This window comes from Loxodonta africana, chromosome 9 (assembly GCF_030014295.1).
Source record: "Loxodonta africana isolate mLoxAfr1 chromosome 9, mLoxAfr1.hap2, whole genome shotgun sequence".
Classification (NCBI taxonomy): domain Eukaryota; kingdom Metazoa; phylum Chordata; class Mammalia; order Proboscidea; family Elephantidae; genus Loxodonta; species Loxodonta africana.
In genome coordinates, this window is record NC_087350.1 from 76,312,952 (window position 1) to 76,336,831 (window position 23,880).

The 23,880-nt window shown below is 41.6% G+C and overlaps 1 protein-coding gene across 2 annotated transcripts in view; it reads right to left on the bottom strand.

The window, feature by feature from the left end:
* LOC100670508 (myb/SANT-like DNA-binding domain-containing protein 3) overlaps window positions 1–23,880 on the bottom strand; it is a 164,479-nt gene that overhangs the window by 125,572 nt on the left and 15,027 nt on the right. Inside the window, exons 2-3 of one of the 2 annotated variants that reach the window (XM_010587797.2) lie at window positions 15,589–16,039; window positions 2,483–8,355 (exon numbers count right to left, since the gene is read on the bottom strand). In XM_010587797.2, the coding sequence (XP_010586099.1) occupies window positions 7,946–8,355; window positions 15,589–16,006 (828 nt within the window). In that variant the 5' untranslated portion in view covers window positions 16,007–16,039 and the 3' untranslated portion in view covers window positions 2,483–7,945. Of the gene's footprint in view, window positions 1–2,482; window positions 8,356–15,588; window positions 16,040–23,880 lie in introns of those variants that run through there. The other variant, XM_023545094.2, reaches the window with a different exon arrangement.

Here is a 23,880-nt window from a genome sequence, read left to right on the forward strand (position 1 = left end):
TTATCCTAATGTCAGTAACACTCACAAATGGTGCTTTTAGCCTTGGGGCTGATCCACCTGGATGTAGTATTTGAATTCCATTTATGTACACATTATCTTTTAAGGAGAAGGCTAATTAGAACACAGGAAGAGAATCTAAAAATCCTCTCCTCTAACACTCATATTTTACAGACAAGGAAATCCAGGGAGACCTAGTAATTTGCCAACAATCATATGCTAAGTTACCGGCAAAGCTGGGACTGGAGCCCAGGTTCCAACGGTGTGTCCTGGTGTCGCTTGACCTTGAAGAATGGGTAACACTTCAGCAGTATAGGTGATGGGAGAGGGGAGGAGAAGCTGAGATCTCTCCAGGTGTAGGGATCAATGGGAGTAATTTTACAGATCCTGGGTCTGAAACTGAAGAGAGACTGTTGAGTGTGCTCAGGGCGTTTCACAGTGATAAAGCCGGAGGGAGAGACTAAAAGGAGGTGTTGATGATGGGAGAAGAGAAAGCCTTGGACTCTCTTGTAGCAGAGATCAGAAGAGAAGTTGGGGGATTTTTTGTTTTTTGATTTTACAGTTTACAAGGCCCTACCACCTTTGTGGAGTTCCTGGGTGATGCAAATAGTTAACACGCTCAACTACTGAACAGAAGGTTGGAGGGTCAAGTCTACCCAGAGGTGCCTCAGAAGAAAGGCCTAGTGATCTACATCCAAAAAAATCAATAGAGCACAGTTCTGACCCACGTGGGGTCACTGTGAGGCAGAACTGAGTCAAGAGCAACTGGTTTTTGTTTTTTGGTTTTTTTTTAATCTTTGTATTGTCATGTAATTGTTACAGTAATCTTGGGAGGCAGGTAGTTTACAGATCGTGGTCTAATACTCAGGAGCTCAAGTTCTTTGCAAGCCTATGATTTGAACACAGGTTCAACCTAGAAAGGCTGTGTATTCTGATGTTTAAGAGCCTGAGCTCTGGAACCAGGCCCCTTGGGTTCAAATTTCCCCTTCCGCATTTAGAAGCCATATAATCTTGGGGAAAAAAAAAAAAGGCTAAAACTGAAAAGTGTTTCTTATGTGCCAGGTACTGTTCTAAATACATATAAAAAAATACTACCCATTTAATCCAACAACTCTATGAAGTGCACTCTATTATCATCATTTTGTAGCCTCCCCTCACCCAAAAAAAAAAGGTTGAGAGACGGAGGAAGCAAGGAAAGAAAAGGTGTCTCAGTGGAAAAATTTTGCCTCTAGATTCCTTGTTCCTTGATTTATAATATAATCTTAACTCTTTTGTATCCCCCTAGTTTCCTTCCTACTTATGATACTACAGATTAGGTTATGGTTCAAAAATATTCAGCTTCTCCCTTCCCTCCTTAAGGAGTCTGCTTCCCTCCCACGGACTTGGGGCTCAGCCATGTGACTTGCTTTGGCCAAGGAGATGTTAGCAGATATGACATTGAACCTTGAGATGTGCTTCTAATAAGTTGGGTTTGCCTTCTTTTACTTATGCTGTAGTCATGAAAAGAGCTTCCCCTGGATGGCTTCTGCCACTTCAGTGCAGGCCCCAGCATGACCACATGAAAGCAGATCTGACCCTGCCATACCCCAGATGGCCAAAGGTCGAGTGATAGCCCTAAAGCCCTACAGAAAGCATAATAGCAACTCATTCAAAGAACCTCTTTGGAGGCTCCAGGTAAGACTCTAGATTCATACCCACCTCCCCAGCAGAGCACCAGCTTGTTTTCCAATTTGGTTACACTGTTGTTTTTTTTTTTTTTATACTGGAGGTTGGACCAGGTGATGGGGCAGCAATGAAGGAAAAGGAATTGGAACCTTACCTTCTACTGCTGCTAAGAGTGTCTCCACTATAACGAGTATCTTTTTGATTACAAATAAACAGTCTCTTAAATAACAGGGTTGGGAATTTTTTTCCCAACCTAATTAAATCTCTCAGCAGTCACCAAGAGTTAAGAAAGGGAGCCCATGTTTATGGATATGGACCTTTCACTCTAAGGCCTTTAGTGAACATACATGGTTAGTCTTTTTTCCCCCAAACTAGTAAGGACATTTTGCAAGTGGAACAAGAGCTCCGGCTCCACTTTCAGGAGTACCAGGATCGCCACTCTTCCCATACCATTCAGTGTTAATGGTGAGAAAACCTTCACACATACTCTGGCATCTGGATAATGTGAAAACAGAAGTTTTCCACCTCATGATTATGAACTGCAGTGTTAATAATCAGCTTGGAAACCCAACAATTATATTGGGTAATAGAGGCTCAGTAGATGTTCTTTAAAAATCTTGAATAAATCACACTTCTATAAATTGAATCTCATTCTAAATGCACCAAAGGGCTATTTAAAGAAATGCCATGTCAAAATTTTTCATAAAGAAAATAATCACACGCATGTGTCTGTTATGGAAGTTTTACATACTGGGCATTCTGAAACCATGGTACCCCTGGGGTACTGTCCCTACAGGGCACCATCCGTACAGGAGGGCACCCGTATCACAATGACAACAATAATGGTAAAATGCTTTACATCACTCTTTATTTTAAAAGTGATTTACCAACACATACTAATCTTCATAACATTCAAGGGAGGTAGATAAGTATTACACCACTTTCACAGATGGAGAAACTGAGGCAGAGATTCATAGGTGGTGTTGAAGGGCATAATATATGGCACATTAGAAATTTGTTGCAGTCACAGATCACTGGCGAGCTCTCCCATGACTTCTGAGTCCCACCAACACAAAAGTAGCAGATGCAGCATGGAAGTAAGACATCATTAGTCTGACTAGTCTAAGGCTAAACTTTACCTTGTTGATACCCAATGTTGAATGTGCTGTCTTTTGGCAAGCATTCCCTTCACACACATTCTCACATGATTCCACCTCGAAAACAGGGGAAGGTGAGCGTGGAAGGAGGGATTGGAGAGCAGGGCTGGAAAGGGGGAAGACAGAAGAGAAAACACGGACTGATGTGAAAGCAAGGGCAAGGAAGAACAGAGGACCAGCTGGGCACCGGCCCAACAGAAAGGAAAGGCATAGTGGAAAAGAGTGTCATTCCAGTTGAAAGGCTCAGATATCTAGAAATGCTGTTAAAAGAGTAATTCTTAGCAATGACATTACAGAGCCATTCCTCATGGCTTTGCCAAATATAATTATCAAGTCCTTCTGACATTCCCAGGAGGCAGAACCATTCCTTTCCTCTTGCCCAGACCAAGTGATGATGTAATGACCTGACACTGCAGAGGGGGCTGACAACTCAAATGCACTCTCCCTCCATGCCACTTCTCTTCCATTCCCCTTCTTCTTAATTGAAAAAGGGGGAAAATCCAATGCATTTAAGAATTCTCCCTGCAAAAATCCTAAAACACTTCCTGAATCTTTGGTGCATTACAGGGTAGGATTCCAGGTTTGCTTTTTATAAAGGGGCCATGAGAGTAATACATAGGGATTAGCAGCCGTTTTAGCCAATGCTTCTTTATACAACACAGGACATTAAAAACAAACAAAAAACCAACTCTGAAATAAATGTGTGGGTCCCAAGAGCATCTAGAGAGAAACTGGAGATCATGGTTTAAAAAAAAAAAAAGCCTTTTCTGATCTTTCTAGCGCTAAGGCAGTATGACATGGCAACTAAAGCAACCCCCAGCCACAATGGACGTACTGACATCAGAGGCAGCACCAAAACCAGAGAGGTGCCCAAGGATCCAGCAGAGAAGAGCTAAAGCGGTAGATGAACAGGTGGAAGTGGCAACAGAGGCAGCTGAAGAGGCAGAAGTCAGGGCAAAGATGTGATAGCCAAAGGTGGGTGGAGGTGCTGGCATTTGAGTCTGAGTGGGAGGCAGTAGCACTAGTTTGTGCATAGGCCTCTCCTAGGGCAGGTCAGAGCTAGAAATGCATCCTTTCTTTCTTTAAGTTGGCAACCTCATTATCCCAGATATCTGGCTCAAAACTTTGCCCCTCCTCACCAACAGAAGCAGTCAACTGCCAAGCCCTACTCATTCCACTTCTGCATTGTCTCTCGCAGTGGTCTCCCTTGTCTTCTGAGGACCTTCTCTAGGTCCTCGTATCATCTTATCCTAACCAGGGCTGAACCCTCCTACCTCATCTCCTTGACTCCAGTCTTCTCTCCACTCAGTTCCACCTCTTAATTGTCCTCCTGGAACACAATTGTGATCACACCCAATTTGGAAATGTTGCATGCTTTCTCCGCCTCCCAATTATGTGTCTCATCATCTTGAATCTTCAACAGGACCTTGAGTCTAGTGAAGGCCCTCTCCTTTTCTAACCACCACTGCCAAAATACTAACTCTAAAGACTTAGTTCAAATGCCAGCTCCTCTACAAGGCCTTCTTTTCAATCTCCTTAGCTAAAAGTAACCTATCTGCTTTGAGCTATAAACACACTTGAAGACATGCACTGATCAGTTACATGATAACTTCGTATAAGCCTTATCTCCCCAAGTGAGCTGTGTCCAGGATTGGGCAGGGTGGGGCATGGTAAATAATGTGTTAATATTTATCTAGTCCCTATAGCACCTACCAGTGAATGGTTATTGCATCTACCTTAGGTAAGAAACTGCTCAAAAGTGAAATGAATTGGGATTGTGCCTGTTCATGAATGCAAAAAAACACTGCAAGTATCCTGTAGAGTGATGTGGTGCTCAGGATGAACAAATCATGACATAGCTTCAAGGCATGGGATGGGTGCAAGCAGGCACAGCTCTAAGTTTTGGAGTCAGGAGACCTGGGTTTGAAACAGAGCTTCCAACCAGTTCATTCCAGTTACAACCCCTGCTGAGAATCTGCATTTCTAACAAGTTTCCAGGTGATGCTAATACTGCTGGTTAAGGACCAGTTCTGAGAACCACTAAAACCAAAACCAAACTCGTTGCCGTCAAGTCGATTCCGACTCAATAGCAACCCTACAGAACAGGTGGAAATGTAGGGTGGAACTGCCCCATAGGGTTTCCAAGGAGTGGCTGATGGATTTGAACTGACCCTTTTTTTAGCAGCCAAGCTCTTAACCATTGCACCACCAGGGCTCCACTAGCAGAGCAATGGTTCTCAAAATTTATTATACATAAGAATCACCTGGAAATCTTGTTAAACTATAGATTCTGATTCAGTATATCTGGGGTGGAAATTCAAATTCTCAGCAGGGGTTCAAACCAGAACAAAGAGGAATCCTGGTTTAAGGTTCTGCTTTGCCATCCACTAGCTACAGGGCATGTGCTAGCTGGTTCTTCTCAGCATCATTTCCTCACTTCTACCTATCCTCATAGGATTGTTAAGGATTCAGTGAGATACATTTGTGAACCTAGACACCAGTGGTCCTCAACCCTGATTATGATCATGATCACCTATTAAGCTTCTGAAAAATACAAAGGACCATGCTCCAACCCAGGCCAAGTAAATCAGAATCCTCTAGTAGTGGGTCTCAGTACTGATTCTTTATAAAATACTGTTTCTAATGCATAGTCAAGGTTGTAAACTACTGTTATAAACTCATAAATACCATTAACATTAGAGCAAAGTACCTTAGGCTGCTGGTTTAATTGTCCTTTATATGTTCGGTTAAGAATTGGTTCAATGCTGTTACAGTTACATTAAAATATACTACTGTGTATAGGCCTTTTCTATGTTGTTCCACATTGTTGTTCATGCACTTAGTATTAAGTTCTGACAGAAAGAATAACATCTAGCACGCTGCTATCCCCAAAGATGTACCTAATCCAATTCTTTTAGAAGAGTAAATAAAAACTTCACCAAACCCAAAAAAATCAGACCGGATGCCGTCAAGTTGATTCCAACTTACAGCAACCATAGAGGACAGCAGAACCACCTCAGAGGGTTTCCAAGGAGCAGCTGGTAGATTTGAACTGCCAGACCTTTTGGTTAGCAGCTGTAACTCTTAACCACTGTACCACCAGGGCTCCATAAACTTCACAGAGTCCTCTAAAACCTTGCTACTTAGAAGTCTGGTCACCAGACAAGCAGAACTGGCATCACCTGGGAGCTTGTAAGAAATGCAAAAACTCAGGCCCCCCTCCAGAACTACTAAACCCAAATCTGCATATTAATGAAATCTCCAGGTGGATCAGAAGGGGAAGAAAAAGCAAACTTTTCTTGGTTCACATCTATGTTTAGGCCTTGTTGTGCGATGTGCTCATCCTGAAGTGGTGGGAGCGCATGAAGTCTATGGTTAGTCTTACACAAACCATTTAAGCGTGGACTTTTACACAGATGCTTTACTCTCTAATGGTTCCGTCTGGTAGAAACTAAATAAAGAACACAAATCCTTACAAAAGGGTTTTTCCTTTCAAAGAAGTCTAATCTTCACAGGGTTCCGTCAAACAGCCAGTTTCTCTAAAGTTATTTAAAGTATGATTCCATGTATAAAATAGATTTCCATTTAAGTTTTATATAGTCCGTAAATAGCAAGTATATCTGAACCTTACTGAACTTACAGTCCCCAGGACCCGAAATTCAAAAATTATGAACGAAGCAAGCTTAGCCAATGGAGTAAACAATTGCTCCCTACCAACCCATGCTCTCTGGATGACCATGATGTTAGCAGTGCCCATCTATGACTATACACACCATTGTCAAGGAGTTGTAGCAGACACTGAACATTATCTAGTCCAACTCCCTTGTTTTATGGACAGGAAACACCAAGGATTAAAGGTTGTTGCCCAAGGTCACATAGCAACTTAAGGCAGAAGCTTAGAATTCAGGCCCTGACTCCTAGTCCTACACTCCCTAATATGGCCTCTGCCACATATACTCTCACCACAAGGCCTTGACATTTCATTCTAAGAAATTGCTGCTCTGTCTTGGCACTAAAGTGTCCCTTTGCTTCTTCCAGTTACTACTATCCCCAACTCCTGGGGCTGTTTTTAACATTAAGCTACAGGAGAAGCTATGTCGCAGCTCAATCACAGTATCCATCTATCAATCCATATTTCCAAATATGCTGGTAATGGATTTTTAAAAAGCCCAGTGCTAACTGTATAATGCAAACTACATAGCATTACTATGAGCTAGCACCATAAGCATGGTGAGGGAAGAGATTTTCTTTAGGTAGCCGAAGACAAAATACAAGGGCAAGCAGTAACTCAGTAGTACAAAGTTGGGAGGAAAACCAGAAGAAAGGCAAAAACTAGAGTACAGTTAGGAAAGCAGCACCTTTAAGAAACACACGCAGTGTGACTATAAAATTGTCAGTTTTTTAATAAAACAAACATAACAGAATGTATAAATCTAAATGAACATTTTTCCCTCAAAGTAGTCACATCATTAGTTCCAACAAAGCTACCATTGTCGGAGACGTTATTTGGAACTACTCTTTGGGGGAAAGGCCTTAAAAGGCAGTTTATAGGCCCCCTTAGAAAATATCCTTCCAAATGTTGGGCTGTTACAAAACAGAAGCAAAATACACTGGGAAAGAAAAGGGGGGGAAAAAAAAAGGACTGCAGCTCTCATGGAGGTTCCCTAAAGGCCTCTACCACGTTCTGAGCAAGAGCATCACAGCTGGAGAAACATGTGGCCTCCCAGGACAGCCACTTTCAACGGGATAGGATTCATTTGGATAGAAAAGTTCTACTGTTTAAAAAAGAAAATCAGCCACACTCCTTTAGAGTCACATTTGCATTTGGTTTTTAAAAAAAAATACAACACTCACACATGGTTCTTGTATGAATTCTAATTAAGGAGACATTACATTCAGAATTATAGCACTCAATAGTGATAATTTTCAGAAGACTAAAACAGCTTCTCAGCCACTTACAGGGTACACAGGGTACAGCTGTTTACCTGAATGTATTCTTAAATAAGTGACTACCACCACTCTGATTTTCCTAGTTGTAGCTCTGTGACAGGTTACTGACCGCATGTTCACATCCCAGACTTTCTTTGCCAACACACATTAAGTACAAGTGAGCCACCCCCGAAGTCTTAGGGTGAATTGGGAAAGGGCCGGTTAAATGAGGAAACAGGCCATTCCTTGGTAAAAGTTTGCAGTTTTCTTTCCCAATACATCTTCTTTTTATTGAGAACTTCCATTTTTATCCTGTGTTCCTCCTCTGCCATCTCACACTCTCGCTCTATCTGCTGGATTTTGGCCACATGAACCTCATTCATTTGTATCAGCTGCAGTTGTAAGATGGACATTTGTTGATGGTGTTCTTCCTCATGCATCTTTTTTAAAGCACCTTCCTGAGAGGTTTTGCTCCTGTAGTTTTTATTGGCTGTTATTCTGACAGCTGAACATGAGGGTTCAGGTTGAGAGGTCCCCTCACATACTGGAAAATGTATCAACTCTTTCTCATCATCGCACAGTTCTCTATTTGAAACAGCAAATGATTCTGAAAAACAGTAGCAGAAAACACACGTTCAAAGATTTTACAGGCAGAGAGTAAATCAATCCTACGTCAAATGAGAGGGGCCCCACACATGGGATGTATCTAAAACCAGGTACCTTCGCTATACCTGACTTTTTCAAAACCCACAAATCAAAAGCAATTTTCCTTTAAGAAATAATGACAAAGGGCTTATTATGTCATTTCTAGAACTGTGGAAAGCAATGGTCAAAGACTTCGATTACTAAGAATCAGAGACCTTGTTATGTTAATACCAGTTCTAAACTGAAGTGTGCACAGACTGAATGAGCATAAGATCTAAGTACAAAGCCAACAGTGTGGGTTTTCAGATTAAGTTCTCCATCAGTCTGGTCACCCTTTGTCAGTTTTTCATTCAGCCATGAACAAAAATTTATGCTCAGTCTCCACAAAGGTGCTGTTCGTTGCCGTTTCCTGGTCATAGGTCTTAACCCTTAGACTGGATAGCCATCTTACAAATGTTCCTCCTTCAAAGGGCTTAATGTCTCAGCACACTATTTGTCCTCAATCTCCTGCCATCTGGCTATTGTCTCCAGCACTGCCATCTGGGGTCAACATTCATGTCCCAGGGACACTTTCCAACGTCCCCCTCATTTAACCTCTCCCTAGCACTTTTTCTAGCACTTGACAATCCTTGAAATTTCTTTCTTCCATTAGCCTCTGATCCATCACTCTCTCCAAGTTTCTCTACAGCTTCTTCTCTAATTGCTTCTTTTCCGGTCTCCTTTAAGGACTCAGTCTCTTGCTCCACCCATCTCTCACCTTTTAATATTCTCCTGGGGTTTCTGTCTTTGGCTCTCTTTTCACTCTACCCTGAGTAGCTCTCATAATGTTTCCAACTCCCTTTAACTTTCTTACCTTATTCTTCAAAAATACCCTCTACACCCTTGAATCCTACCACAAACTACTCACTTCTCTAAAAGGTCATGCTTTTGTTCATAGTTTGTATCTTACTATTCCTTCAGCCTCAACTTGGGCTCACCATGTGTGTCCCCCACCCACCCAAACATACCTTCACTCCAGTCTCCTTTTTTCAACCTTCCCCACTAACTCTTCCTCTGTTCAGGACCAATCCACTTCTTCTGTGAACCTCACCTCCTTTCTCTATGTGTACTCTTCTGTTATAGCCCGTAACATGTAGTCTTATTTTGGAACCATGACCTGTTCATTTTTTATTCTTAGGTAACAATTACTTTGCCTGTACATTATTGTGTATAGTAGATGCCTAGTAAATATTTATTGCCTGAACCAGTAGGGAGAGAAGAACATACGGAGGCAAAAGGATGCCACTTTTGGTAGGTGTCCTGTTTGCACTGATTTTTTTATAGAGCAATGACATCAGCATCAATTAGAAGTTTCAAGAAGGAAACCACTAACTCCACAGCCCATGGTGTCTTCTAGCTGTGACTTCAAGGCTTTCTTGAGAAGTTTTATTTTTCCAATAAGAAGAATCTTCTCCTTGGAGAAAAATAATATCAATTTATTAACAGATTAGATAACATTATTATGTCCACTCCATTATTCTGGAAGATAGGAATGTTAATGGCTACTAAGGGAAGCCTAATTTGTAATACTCTGTTAATAAACGGAAAATGGCTACTGTTTGGATTATTTCACCCCGAGAGGTAAGGTAACAACTCTAACTAGTCCCTAATTGAGATTAAAGAAAAGGTAAAAATCTTACTTCTGGAAGAGAAGGGTTAAAATGTGTACTTCTCTGCCATCCAGAAAAAAAAAAAAAACCCATCCAGAGATAATGAAAATGCTTTCTTAGGAATCTTTCCCAACCCCAACAGCTCCTAGCCTCAATCAGGTAGCTGCCCTTCCTTCATGCTTCCACTGCCTCCTGGGCCCACCTCTGCCACAGCGCCACACTCTCTGTCTTGTAACTGGTAGTTTAACTACATTCCCTTCAAGTCTGATTACCCTGAAGACAGAAATGGCCTCTTTTTCAACCTTATGTAGAACCCAGCTCAGGGCCTGGTACAGGCCTGGGCATGTAGGAAATGTGTGGGAGATGAGTTGAATGCAGTGGGGCACATTCCCCTCAACACAGCACAACACAACTGTGCAGAAAGGACAGTATTCTGAGGGGGTAACTGAGGCACAAGACAGAGGCATGTGAAAGGGTTAACGCTGAGAACAGGGTCTCTGGCATGTCAACATCAACTGCACAGAGGATCAACTCACCCACTTCCTTTCTAGTCTTAGATCTGAAAATATTTTCTTTGAAGACTGGACACATGACACATTTTTCAGTATATTTCACCTCTTTTCTCTTTCATTCTAGAGGACAGTTCTGGATATTCTTCTAAGTCTGTAAAGTTCACCTACTCACAATGCTGCTTATCTCTCCCAATTTCTAACACTGCTTACTTTCATCTCAACAATTTTAGGTTTTAGGGACCTGATGATAATGAAAGTGACAATATGATGATGGCGAGGGTGATGATGGGGATGGGGATGATGATGATGATAGCAGCTACCATTTTCTAAGTAGCTAATCAGGCACTAAACTACCGCTTTGCAGCATTACCCTGTTTAATCCTTATGACAACCCTCTAAGGAAGGTATTCTGAGAGAAAACCAAGTACAGATATCCAAGGTCATTTAGTTGGAAGAACCAGGATTCAAATCTCAGTCTGTCTGACTCCATAATCCAAGCTCAGCCACTAAAATACCCAGCCTTCCACTACTCCACTTGCTCAGCTGATCACTTACTTACGTATCTTAAAACACAGCCTCCATATCTTGTATCTACTACAAAGCTTCTATTGTTAAGAATATAGATGTATATTCCCAACTTTGCTCTCCAAATTTTTCTCAAGAGCTGTGAATATTAAGACAGTATGTTCGTGTCTGGGAAAAGAAAAATGACTCCACTTTGAAACTATGGTTTTTAGCTTAAATGTGTGTTAACATAAATTTTAAAGAAAAAAAAAAAGGTAGGCCTGTTAAGAAGACCCTGGAAGAGGCTGGGGCTTAAAGTTAGAGGAGAATGATGGAGTAGATAATTAACTCTCACACAAATATTAGCTCCAATGAGCAGACTCGAGTGCTCAGATGGGAAGAATTGTAATTGGAAAAAGATTATCCTGGGAATGGCAAACGAACACCACGTAATCTCTCTCCTAGGTAAAACAAAGCCACCAAAAGCAGAAAACAACTCAATCTTTTGCAAAAAGGGTAGAAAGGCTCTCCTAGGATAGGCTTTCCTAGGCCCAGAAAATACAGTCAAAGGGTGTTCTTTTGCTTAAGGATTCAAATAGCAGCAGGAAAAGCCTACTATGGCAGTAAAAGTTAAAAAAAAAAAAAAAAAAGTCAAACCACAGCTCTACTCAACAGAACAAAATCGGGCTGACTGGGAGAATGGATACATACGCCATGGTGGATGCACACTGTGGAATATTATGCATTAACTGGAAGGAAAGCACTAGATTTACATACTGCAACAGGAACAGATCTTAAAAACAGTATTCTAAGTTTTCACTATTTTCAAGGCAAAAGAAACAAAGAATGGCATCTATAGCACAAATTTTAATTTACCTAAATTAAAACGTAAAAGAATATAGAACATGTAAAAAAATATACAAGCACATTAGAACGAAGAGATTGCAGGAAAGAATGGAAGTGGGCAATGGGAACAAACACACATAACTAACACAAAAGTGGGGCTTTGCGTGGAGCAACAATGCTTGTGTGCCTCCTGTACCCAAATTCCATTCCCAAAAGAATAAGACTGAATTAAACAGTGACAATGTAATTTATTAAGAAAGATTCTTCATTTATTCCCATGTTTGCATTATTCCATTATAGCTTTACAGCACAGAAATAATGGCATATGAAATTAAATACAAATTATCCTAAAACATTTGAGTGCTACTTGAAAACTTAGTTTTCTTAAATGTACTTGACCTTCAGTCATCCTGCCTCCTGACCACCCCTAGTAAATTTTATCGGCTCCCTTAGTTTGTTCTGTAAACCTGTTCCCCAAAGATAACGAAGGATAAGTGTCAAAGCCAAATTACCACAGACCATAAATCTGATTTATTAAAAAAAAAAAAAATTTTTTTTTTTTAATAAATCTGTAGGCTGCAAATTGTTTTAATATATTTCAGTGGAAATACCAGGGGTTTTTTTTTTTTTTTTTGCAAATGCATTCCTAATGTTATTCTTAAAATTTTAAGAGTACTGTCATCCAATCTAGATGTAAGTTTTAAGATAGTTATTCAAAAAGCTGAGACTATCCAGGGGAAAATGATCAAGATGACATGGTCAAAACCATCTCACACAAAAAATAGTTGGAGGGGGGCCTCTAGTGGAATACTACTAGACTTTGTTCTGTTTAAGCATTCCTAATGTTATGCTTAAAATTTTAAGAGTACTGTCATCCAATCTAGATGTAAGTTTTAAGAGAGTTATTTAAAAAGCTGAGACTATCCAGGGGAAAATGATCAAGACGACATGGCCAAAACCATCTCACACAAAAAATAGTTGGAGGGGGGCCTCTAGTGGAATGCTACTAGGCTTTGTTCTGTTAAAGATTTTTACAACAAATATCCAATAAATCTCTGAGCACCTAATTCTATGAAAGGCACTCTGTAAGGTGTTAGAACAGCGCTGTCCAACAGAAATGTAATGCAACCTACATACATAATTTTAAATTTTCTAGTAGTCATGTTAAAAAAAAATAAAAATAAAAATAATATAGGTGATGTTAATTTTAAGACTACATTTCATTTCACCCATATATCTAAATTATTATCAATTTAACATGTAATCCATATAAAAATTATTAATCACCTATTTTACATTCTTTTTGGTGTATCAGTGTGTACTCTTATAGCACATCTCAATTCAGTCTAGCCACATTTCAAGTATTAATAAACCACATGTGGCTTGTGGCTATTATATTGGACAGCACAGTGTTAAAGATACAAAAGTAAAACACACACACACACACACACACAGAGTCCATGTGTCAAAAAATTCATGATATAATGAGGCCCATAAACTCTATAGCAAGTTTTCAACTGTTTTCCCACCAAGACCCAGAAGGGCTTATTGACAATTCCAGCCTTCTCTTTCTTGAAAGCAAAGTGAAATAAAAAATGAGTGAGATCACCTCAAAGCTGTTTTAATGCATACGAAGTGTTTCAGTACCTTAACTACAGGTTACTTTGGACATACTTCCTAACTGACAAAGCACCATGGTTCTCCACCGCCCTCCAGATTTGCCCTGGACACAGGAGCTGGCAGCATTGGGCTGATTAATAATCACCAGCAAAAACGAAGTCTCAAGTATTGTATACGTAAAAACATCCAATTTTACAAACGAGTCTCTAGCAAATGTCACCACAGGGAGGAAACCAGGAATCCATATTTATTCCTTTCTTGCTGGAAATTAATAAATTGTGTTTATAAGTAAATTAATTGCATCATTACTTCCAAAATTTTTTTTTAAAAGCACATGGAATAAACTTTGTAGATCCTCCTTAGGATTTGAAAATAGAGAAATAAGATTGTCCCCTAGAATAACCCTACAAAATCAATACACAATGATCCAGATCGGAGATCAGCAAAGTGAACTGAAAGCAGTTCATATCACCATCTTCCTCAGCAACATCTCCCCAGGGAAGGTAAGCAATTTAAAAAGCAGCCCCACCCAAAATTCTGATTACCTCCCTCCCTCCTCTCCCACCACCATCCCCTTCAGTGCCTCACAGAGGAGAGGAATCAGCTGAAACTATAAACATCTCCCAAGAAAGAACACTGTCAATTAGCACCAGGGCCCACCCCACAGAAGCAGCCAAGAGGAGAGTTAAAACAGAGAGTTGGCAGTGCCCATATATAAACAGTGTCTGCTTGCAGGTACCCTGGCTTGGGAACTCAAGAATCAAATCAGTCACAGGGGTCCTACAGTGAGAGGCTTATGACATTAACCATCATGGTTATTCAACTGGCTCCCTGGACTTAACCTTGGTCAATGATTACTAAGCAAACTTTTGGTCACAATTTAGCACTCCAGGCTGATATAACTACAGGAGAAAAAAGTGTGCTAATCAAAAACACACATATTCAGTTCACTTGGTAATTTTTTACTCTACATGGATAACATTGTTATGCTTGGTTCTAGACAGTGTCCTGTGGTGTTTAATTAATGAGAATTAGGCCCTCGGAGCTCAATCTACTCTGGAGACACTAACAAGTCAACTTTTTGCCCTGCAAAGCAAAAACCAAATTTTCCTGGGCAAGTGCTTGCTGGGTCCTTGGACTTTAATGAGGATTCTATCACCAGCCCTCTGGTTTCCTCAGGAACCTTCCTCTGCCTCAAGGTGTCTTCTGCAAACCTCAATGAACCTTTATATAAACTGGGCACTTCCTGTCCTAAGGGAGGCAGGAATTACTGACAATTTATCTATATGCATTTCCACCCTCTCCTTGCCTGGAGACAGTTCAATAGCCCCTTAACTCCAAGGTCTTGAAGCTACGACAGTATCATTACATCCCTGATTGTATGGCAACCTTCTTCCCTAAGAGTTACAGGTGAGGTATTTTTCTCTTTCCAATGGGAGTATATTAAAATTAATTTTTTCCAGAATCTCTCAAGGTCCCTGGAAGTGACCATTATTGTGGATCACAGTGTTACAATGGATCAAAATGCTGGCTTTTAATCTCGGTGAATGTTAAATGTACTTTTTTTTATGTTTGAAATATTTCATTTTTCTAAATGTGGTCTTTTGAGTGGCTTAATGCAGCACTTTGAACATAGGTCCTGAAAAAATTTTTCTAAAAAAATAAGATTTATATTCAATGAGTCAATGAATATAAATCCTCACCAAACAGATTCTCTTTAATATACCTGAGATAGGTTGAGATAAGCAGTGGAAGTACATCACTAATAACTATATTAACGTACCCCTTATCTTTCCTTACTCGTAAGTACTAACAGAAACTAAGTGATAGCACAGGGATGTAAATAAGTCTTTTTTTTTTTTTACGCACTATATAAAAAAAAATTTTTTTTTTTTTTTATATAACATGGATGTCCTATATACTCCCAAGATTTTGGATTAGGAAAATCAGTTTGTTGTGAAAGTTTCATTTCTGTAAATTCCCTCAACAATTAGGGATTTTAAAATTAAAAACGTCAAGCAGGTAGCCAATGAGAACACGCGCACTGGCACCAGGAGCCAATACCTTGGGCTGCAGCATCCGGATGGTACTCGGGCTCTTCTTCCGGAGGGCTCTGCAGGAAGTAGAGCTGCTCAGGCAGCATGTTGGCAATCTTCTCCTTCCCGAGGACGTGGGTACTGAGAAGTGGGCTGACACTCCGCTTCACTTTCTCTCTCCTTTCATGGGCCATTATTTTTTTGGTCCGAGCCTTGATGTTTTCCCAGCACTTCTTCAGCTGTTTGAAATCCCGCAGTGATACGCTTGGCTGAGAGTTGTATTCGTGCGCAAGTGCTTGCCAGGTACGCTGCTTGAGTGCAATAGTTCGCGCGTCACTTTTTTTACATTCAAGCACATATTTGTACTTTTCCACTAAAGCAAGCAAGATGCTCTTTTCCAATTCTGAGAAATATTTGGCAGGTTTTATTATTTCGTTGTTTTGCATTTTCCACTATATTTCTCCTGGCCGTTAGCAATCCTGTAAAAGGAAGTTTGAAACAATTACCAATTCCAGCAATAAACATGTCATCAAATCACGTGTGTTTAATCCCTGATTTGAGTCCCTTGTTTGAAATACGGTACTGTCTTTTCTATTAATGCTGAATAATGATATTCTCAGGAAAATATTCGGGAATTTATCTAGGAAAGGGGCTTTACTTCAAAGTAGATTTTCAAGTTGGTTCTTTGCTCTAGAGGTCTTGGCCATATTAACAGCTCAAAAAAGACGAAGTCGAACATGTATGTGGAACTCTCATTTCTTAATTTATTTCTGCTTAATGTTAGGGAACTGAGTATTCCCCAAATTCTTAATGTTAGGCAGTTCTTGAACTAAACCACTTTCCTGAAGTTTCGTCACAGCTGAAGACAAGAGACGTCACTGTGTTATCAAATATAACAGGTAATGCAAACACTATCAAGATTTTAGTATCATCAACAAAAGATCTGGCATTTCTATCACGATTTGTAACCTTGGATAGGTCATGCTCCTTTCTGGACCTCACTTTCTACATCTTTGAAATGAGGGGTTGGAGTCTGTGATCCCTAAGGTCTGAGGGACACTATTAAAAATGAAAAAATTCTATGTAAATAGTTTATGTAATTTCAGAGGTGAAAGGATCTGGCACATAAAGGGTGAGTCCTATGCAGCTCAGTTCTACTCTGCACACATGAGGTTGCCATGAGTCAACATCAACTCCACAACAGCTGGTTGTTTTTGTTTCAGTATTCACACACATGGGGAGAGGTTACTCTGTTAGCCTGAGACTGGAGGGGATGATCACAGAGTCCCGAATCTAAGGCCAAAGAATGTAGGTTTTACATGAGGGCAATGGAACCTGATCAGTGTTACCCACTACCCATCGCTTTACCACTAAACTTAGGGTTAGAATGGAGTACTAGCATGATCAGCATTTCCACTTATCAGGTACCCACTTCCTGTTCATACTGGGGACATAAGTATCAGATATCAAGAGACTTAGACACACAGAAGGAAAATTTATCTTTGGGGACTTATCCCTGCATCCCTAAATTCCTGTGCCTGTGCTTCAACTACCCTCATGCTGCTCTGATATCCATACAGTGACACCCAAGCCAGGCCCCTTCTTCTCCAAAGGTCCAAAATGAATTTTTCACCTTCACCAACACTCCTATTCCTCATCAATCAACATTCCCCAGTTACTAATCCATGTTCCCTACCATATACTATCGCTTCTGTATTATCCCCATCTGCCAAGACGTCTGTATCCAACTTTACTTTCTGTAGTTTTTATTATGAAATCAATAGGCACACTGAATATTCTTAAACTACACAGTCCCTAGAGTAGATTCTGATCCCATCCCCGCAACCCCACTCCTCTGTCCCAGGAGTTGTCAATATGCCTACCTTCTCCCCACACTTCCTTTCTTTTTAAGAGTCACTGCTATAAGGACTGAGAAGTATGAGTCACAAATGAAAAACGAGTTGTTTCCCATTCTGTCCCATTATAGGTAATGCTATAATACATATACTTCTTTCTAAATAAATCTTTTTCTATCTTCGATTATTTCACCGAGATAAATTCCTAGAAGAGGAACAGTTGCCACAAAAGGTGAAAACACTTTTGTTATATCATCAGCCTGCTCTCCAGAACTGGTGTCAGTAGTTCACATTCCTGCTAACAGCATATGAGCATGCCCACTTACACTTCACCTACTCTTGGCTGTTAAAATTTTTTTTATTCTATGCCAACTGTGGAGGTGCAAAATGTCACTTCATTGTTTAACGATATATGAGTTCTAGATCTCACGCAAACAGTCTATATTCTAACTGAATAAAACCCCCATGATACTAGGTGGAAGTAAAATTACATTTAGTAATTAATTTCAAGCAATTTAATAATTCTTCCTCACTGTGTGCAGTACCACTAGCTGACACCAGGTGGTGGTGGACTCATGGGAAGGTTCTTAACAAAGAGGATCTTGCCCTTTGTGTGGCTAGTGAAGAGAAAATGCATTTTCTTTAGAGGGTTTTTTTTTTTTTTTTAGTGTTTTAATATTAGAGAGAATTTATTTTCTCGTTTGTTTTACTATAGCTGTATAAGCTGCGATTGATTTCTCGTCTTTATTGAAAATGGCACAGGCTCTGTTCAAGATATAACTGAGCAGCCTGTTCCACTCTTAAACACCCTAATACCTTACAACATGTTTTCTCCTATTCAAAATGGCTGATTGAGAGCTTGACATAACTAATGCCATAATGATGCTCTAAGTAATCTCTAAACATTTTTTTATTGCACCAGCTGCAGCAGACTCTTCCAAAGGGGTGCGGAGCTCTCTCAGCTCCTGCAGCCTTGGTCTCTCTTCTCTTTTTTGTTCTCTTGAGAAACAGCCTTCAGCCTGCAAAATGGCAGAAAAGCTGCCTGCCATTTTTAATCTACAACTTTCTTTCTTGCTCCCTATCTCAGCCAGAGTGGACTTGGCAGAACCGTTCCACTAGCCTAGAGATTCTTACGTGAGTTTTTTTTTTTTTCAGACTGTTATAGACATACTGATTACAGTCCAGATGTCTGACATACCTATCTTTAGTTTAATAGTTTCTTGTAGTCGTTTTGTGATGTGTAAGACCATCTGTAGACTACATGCTTAAAAACATTAGGTAACCCTGACTTTCCCCATATAAAACCCTCCTGTCAGCCCTTTAGAGTTAGACAGAATTTGGGAGAAATTTGACTAACCTCTATCTCCTGAATGGAAACCCTGGTGGTGTAGTGGTTACGTGCTACAGCTGCTAACCAAAAGGTCGGCAGTTCAAATCCACCAGGCGCTCCTTGGAAATTCTATGGGGCAGTTCTACTCTGACCTATAGGGTCGCTATGAGTCGGAATCAACTCAACAGCAACGGGTTTGGTTTGGTTTTTTATCTCTTGAATACTGGTGTTCAATAAAGCCCTCGTGCTGCTTACCTCCTCCTGTCTCAGTATTGGCTTTGCTGCAGGCAGCTCAAATCGCAATTTGCGGTAACAAATTCTGGCACTCAATGTGGGGCTCTTTGCTGCTTGAGATGCAGGGGCCCCAGCTGGGGCTTGGACCAGCCAATTAACCCTTAAGCAGCTGCTGAGGGTTCTTTTTACCTCAAAAGGCAAACATCTCCCAGTCCTTATTCTTGCCATGGCACCGCAGGTCCCTAACCGTGCAGAAATAAGGTAAGCAGAAAACAAGACAGGCTAACAGAAAAACTCCAGGGTGAGTCCGCAATTCCTCTCCCTGTTGCGCTCAGGGCCAGGGCAGACAGAGTAAGCCCGAGGAGACTTAGACTCTTGGTTTCTGAAGCAAGTGATGACTGACCCTGTGAGTAGGTTCGCATAAGGGACTCCTGGTGGCTCCAGAGTCTTGGTTTTGGTTTTTGGGGTGTAAATGAGGCTGTCAAGATCACCTCTTCATCCTAGGGATTGTCTGAGAGGTTGAGGCTGCTGAGGCTGTCAAGATCACCTCTGTCATCCTAAGGACTGTCTGAGAGATTGAGGCTGCTAAGGCTGTCAAGATCACCTCTGTCATTCTAGGGATTGTCTGAGAGGCTGAGATTGCCAAGGAAGAGTGTGAGGCCGGCCAAGTAGCTGAGTGTGTATATGTGTGATCTGTGTACATACCAGTAAAATTGTCCGTGTGAAACTGAAGAGATCTCACGTCGTCTTCGTCATTGTGCTAACCCCTATTTGTACAAAACCTGTTGTCAAATTCGTGAATATTTTTAGTCCAGTTCTTTAATTGTGACAACTGGTCCCACAGGTCATCAGAAGTCTACCGTGCCCAAGGTGTCTTAGACCAGCGTCTAAGAGATTAGGCGGGCTCTGGCTGAATTAGGCTTAATTAAAAAAGAAATTGACTTCCGAGAAGACCGTGCAGTTCACCATGATCAGGTTCAAAAGGGGAAGAATTGGCCGATTAATAACTACTAAACATTTGAAAAGGGCACCCAGCATGCGGGGAAACTCATCAATCCCTGCTAAATCCCTCCTGGGATGCATCCTAACAAACTAGAAGAGATAGAGCTATGAACCCATGATTAAAAATAATAATAATCATAGTGTTTTTATACAATAATGTTTGACATAAATATCAGCTAAAAAAATCTAGAACATCGGCTACAGTATTAGTTCTTTGATTTTTGGTATGGTTTTTCAGCTTAATTTATTTTGTAAAAGACAAAAAAAAATGAGCTCAGGTCCTCTATATTCAAGTTTTTATGTCTCTTTACCAAACTTTAAACCCCTCTAACCAAGTTCTTTTTCAAAGCAAAGACAAGCCGAAAGTGCTTCCTGATTCTTCCAGCAAGGACCCCTTGCTGGAGGGATGGGCTCTGGTTTTGGCTACGGCGGCTCCTCCTCCTCCTCATGGCAGCGGTGAGGCTGCTGCTGGGAGAGGATAGGGTCGGAGGAGAATACACACTTCCCACCAGAGTCGGGACCAGACTCTAGTACTGGTCCATCGAGGAGAGCAAAAGGTGGAAGACACGGATGGTAGAGATGCGGCTTCAGGTATGGTTTCCCCTTCTTGTACCTGACTGGGTACAGTTTTTGGTGAGGGAGCCCCCAAAAACCAGGTAGGACAATATCCTTTGAGAGAAGCTCCAGCCAGAGTAAACACTGAGGGACAACCAGAAAGACAGATGCTAGTCGCCTTTAAAGTCTTCAATAATAGAGACCAAACAACAAGAACAAAAAGATAGGATGAGAAAGTGATACAGGGGACTAGAGGGGAAGAGGATGAGTGAGAGAGAGGTGAAACTAGAGAAAGTTCTAAAAAGTGAGGATGTGAGAAGAGAGACAGAGAATGTGAAGAAAAGAACAGTGTGAAACCAGGAACAAAAGAATACCGATTTATACAAGATCTGAGGACATACATCCAGTAGTCCCAAATCCCTACACCCACCTTGTCACCATACCCAACCGGTATAAATGGTTTTCAGTATTAGATTTGAAAGATGCATTCTTTTGCATCCCATTACATCCTGACTCTCAACAATTATTTGCTTTTGAATAGACTGATACAGCTACTGGGGTGAAACTTCTTACATGGCAAGTTCTAGTCCAGGGATTTAAAAATTCTCCCACTACTTTTAGAGAAATTTTGACAAGAGATTTAAGGCTATTAAAACTGAATCGAGGTCTGGTTTTACAGTATGCCAACAACATCCTGGTGGCTAGTAAAACTAAAAAAGACTGACCAAAATACTGTCTTAGTTTTAAATCACTTGACAGAATGTGGGTACCGGGCATCTGAGAAAAAGGCCCAAATTTTCCTCCCACAAGTTAAATATCTGAAATTCCAGATTTCTCAAGGCCAGCGAGACCTCCTCCCAGATCGAACGGAGGCAATCATGCGGGTGCAGCCCCTATCTCAAAGCGACAGCTAAGAGGATTCCTGAGAATGGCTGGGTTTTGTCAAATCTGGATCCCTGCGTTTAGAGTCTTGACAAAACCCCTTTATAAAGCCCTGAAAGGAGAAGAAAGAGAACCTTTAGTATGGACTTTTTTTTTTTTTTTTTTACAGAATGTCAGCAAGGCTTTGAAAAAATTAAATATAAGTTGATGATGGCCCCAGCTTTGAAACTGCCTGATTTACAAAAGCCTTTTGAAAGCCTTTTGTTTGTGGATGAGAGGCAAGGGATTGCTGTGACAGTTCTGACTCAGACTTTGGGCCCAACCCGGCACCCCGTGGCATACTTCTCAAAGCAACTGGACACTGTGGCTAGGGAATGGAGACCGTGTTTGCCGGCAGTGGCCACAACCTGCGACTTACTCCAAGAAGTCAAAAAATTCACACTCAGCCAAAAGGTGACTGTAAATACCCCATATACAGTTCTTCCTCTCTTAAAAGAAGTGGGGTTCTGGCTTAAGGCAGGCCACACGTGGAGCCCCGTGCCCCAGAGGCTCGGAGAGTGGGGCAGGGGCAACGGAACAGCAGCCCTCCGTGGGCCATGTCTTCTCCTGCGGTGGCGAGGAGCGCCCCAGGAGGGAGCGGGAAATGGCTCCCCGGAGGTGGTCAGTGGGCCGTGACAGCGGCGGCCAGCTAGAGTGCCCAGAGCTGCTACTGTGCCATGGCAAGCTGCTGGCGCTGGGTGGCCACCTAAACAAAGTGCTAGAGAGGCAGTCTGCAGCACTGCGCCACGGGGCCCCCAACAGACCCGAGCGCCTCGGCAACTTGACAGACTGCCTAGTGCTCAACTGCCAGCTCCGCCGCCGGCTGCACTAGAGCGTGGCCCCGGCTGCAGGCGCCCACACTGGCACTGCCAGGCTCCTGAGCTGCCTGGGCCGCCGGGGCTTCCTAAGCGAGCCGGTGACCGTGTCCCGAGGCCACAGCTACTGCTGCCTCTGCCGGGCCCGCCTGCCGGCCGCCGCCACAAAACCAGCATCATCCTCAACCACCTAGCAAAGAAAAGAGGTTCCCGAGCCTGGGGGAAAGGGCCTGGGTGGCCTGCCGGCTTAGAGAGCTGCTGCAGCAGGGGTGCTACCAAGAGGCCCTGACTGCCAACTATTTCTTCAGTGCTTAGCCCTTCATAAAGATTTTACAACTGTAAAGCTAAATTAAAAAAATATTTTGTGTGATTTATAATCTCCTAAAAATGTAAAAAGGCTGGAAAGAGTCTTCCTAGAGTTCATTGCCATCTATTAAAAACAAAGCTTTTGGTTTATAACATAACATCAGCTCTACATGAAAGCACTTATTATGGGAGAGACATTACGTCTCGAATAGATTCAACAAATAGTTGTGGGACCAAAGATTCTTAAGACAATATGTGAGGTCACTAAAAGATGCCTGCTGTGTGTTAAAAACAACCCAAAGACAGTGCCACACCCAGCGGAGCCGGGGATCCAACATCCGGGAACAAACATGAGAGAAGACTGACAAGTAGATTTTACCGGATGCCTCAAACACCTGGAAACTTCAGGTATTTACTGGTTTTCATAGACACATACTCTGGGTGGGTAGAGGCTTTTCCTTACCAGACTGAACAAGCTCAAGAAGTGACTAAGACATAACTTAAAGAGATTATTCCCCAATTTGGTTTGCCACTCTCAATTCAGAGCGATAATGGGAGAGCCTTTGTGGCCCAGGTAAATCAAAAATTTAACAAGGCCTTAGACATCACCTAGAAGCTGCACTCAGCACAGAGGCCACAATCTACTAGAAAGACTGAAAAAATGAACCATACTTTAAAAAAGACTCTTGCTAAACTTTGCCAAGAAACCCACTCCACTTGGTTACAGGTATTACCAATTGCCCTGCTTCAGATTCGGGTGGCCTCTCGAAGCGGACTTAAGTCCTTATGAACTCATATACTGGAGACCATCCCTGAACCGGTCAACTTTCCCCACCTCCGTCATGACAGAAGTCGAAAAGAGAGATTGGGTCTGATCCTTAAGAACAGTTATAAATACTGCTAACAAATATGCTCCTTCTCGTTTGTCCTTCCCCTCTGATGTGCCTCTTTATACGTTCAAGCCTGGAGATCAGGTCCTGTTAAAGGTTTAGAAAAATCAACACCCAGAAGATCAACTAGCCCCATCTGGCTGGGACCATATGAAGTCCTTCTAACTATTCTTTCCTCTCTGAAACTGGCCAGAGTAACTGCATGGGTGCATAATACTACAGTAAAAGTGGCCTCATCTCAAGAAGCATCTAGCAAAAAGACTGAAGAATCCTCATATACCTGCATCCCAGTTCAAGGTCTAAAGTATAGATTCTCAAAGATTCAAACATGACTCTAATCTTTATTCTTTTTCTATTCCAAGTAGGGCCTGCCTCGACCCGAAAAGAGTCGAGCTAGGCTCCTACTATTCT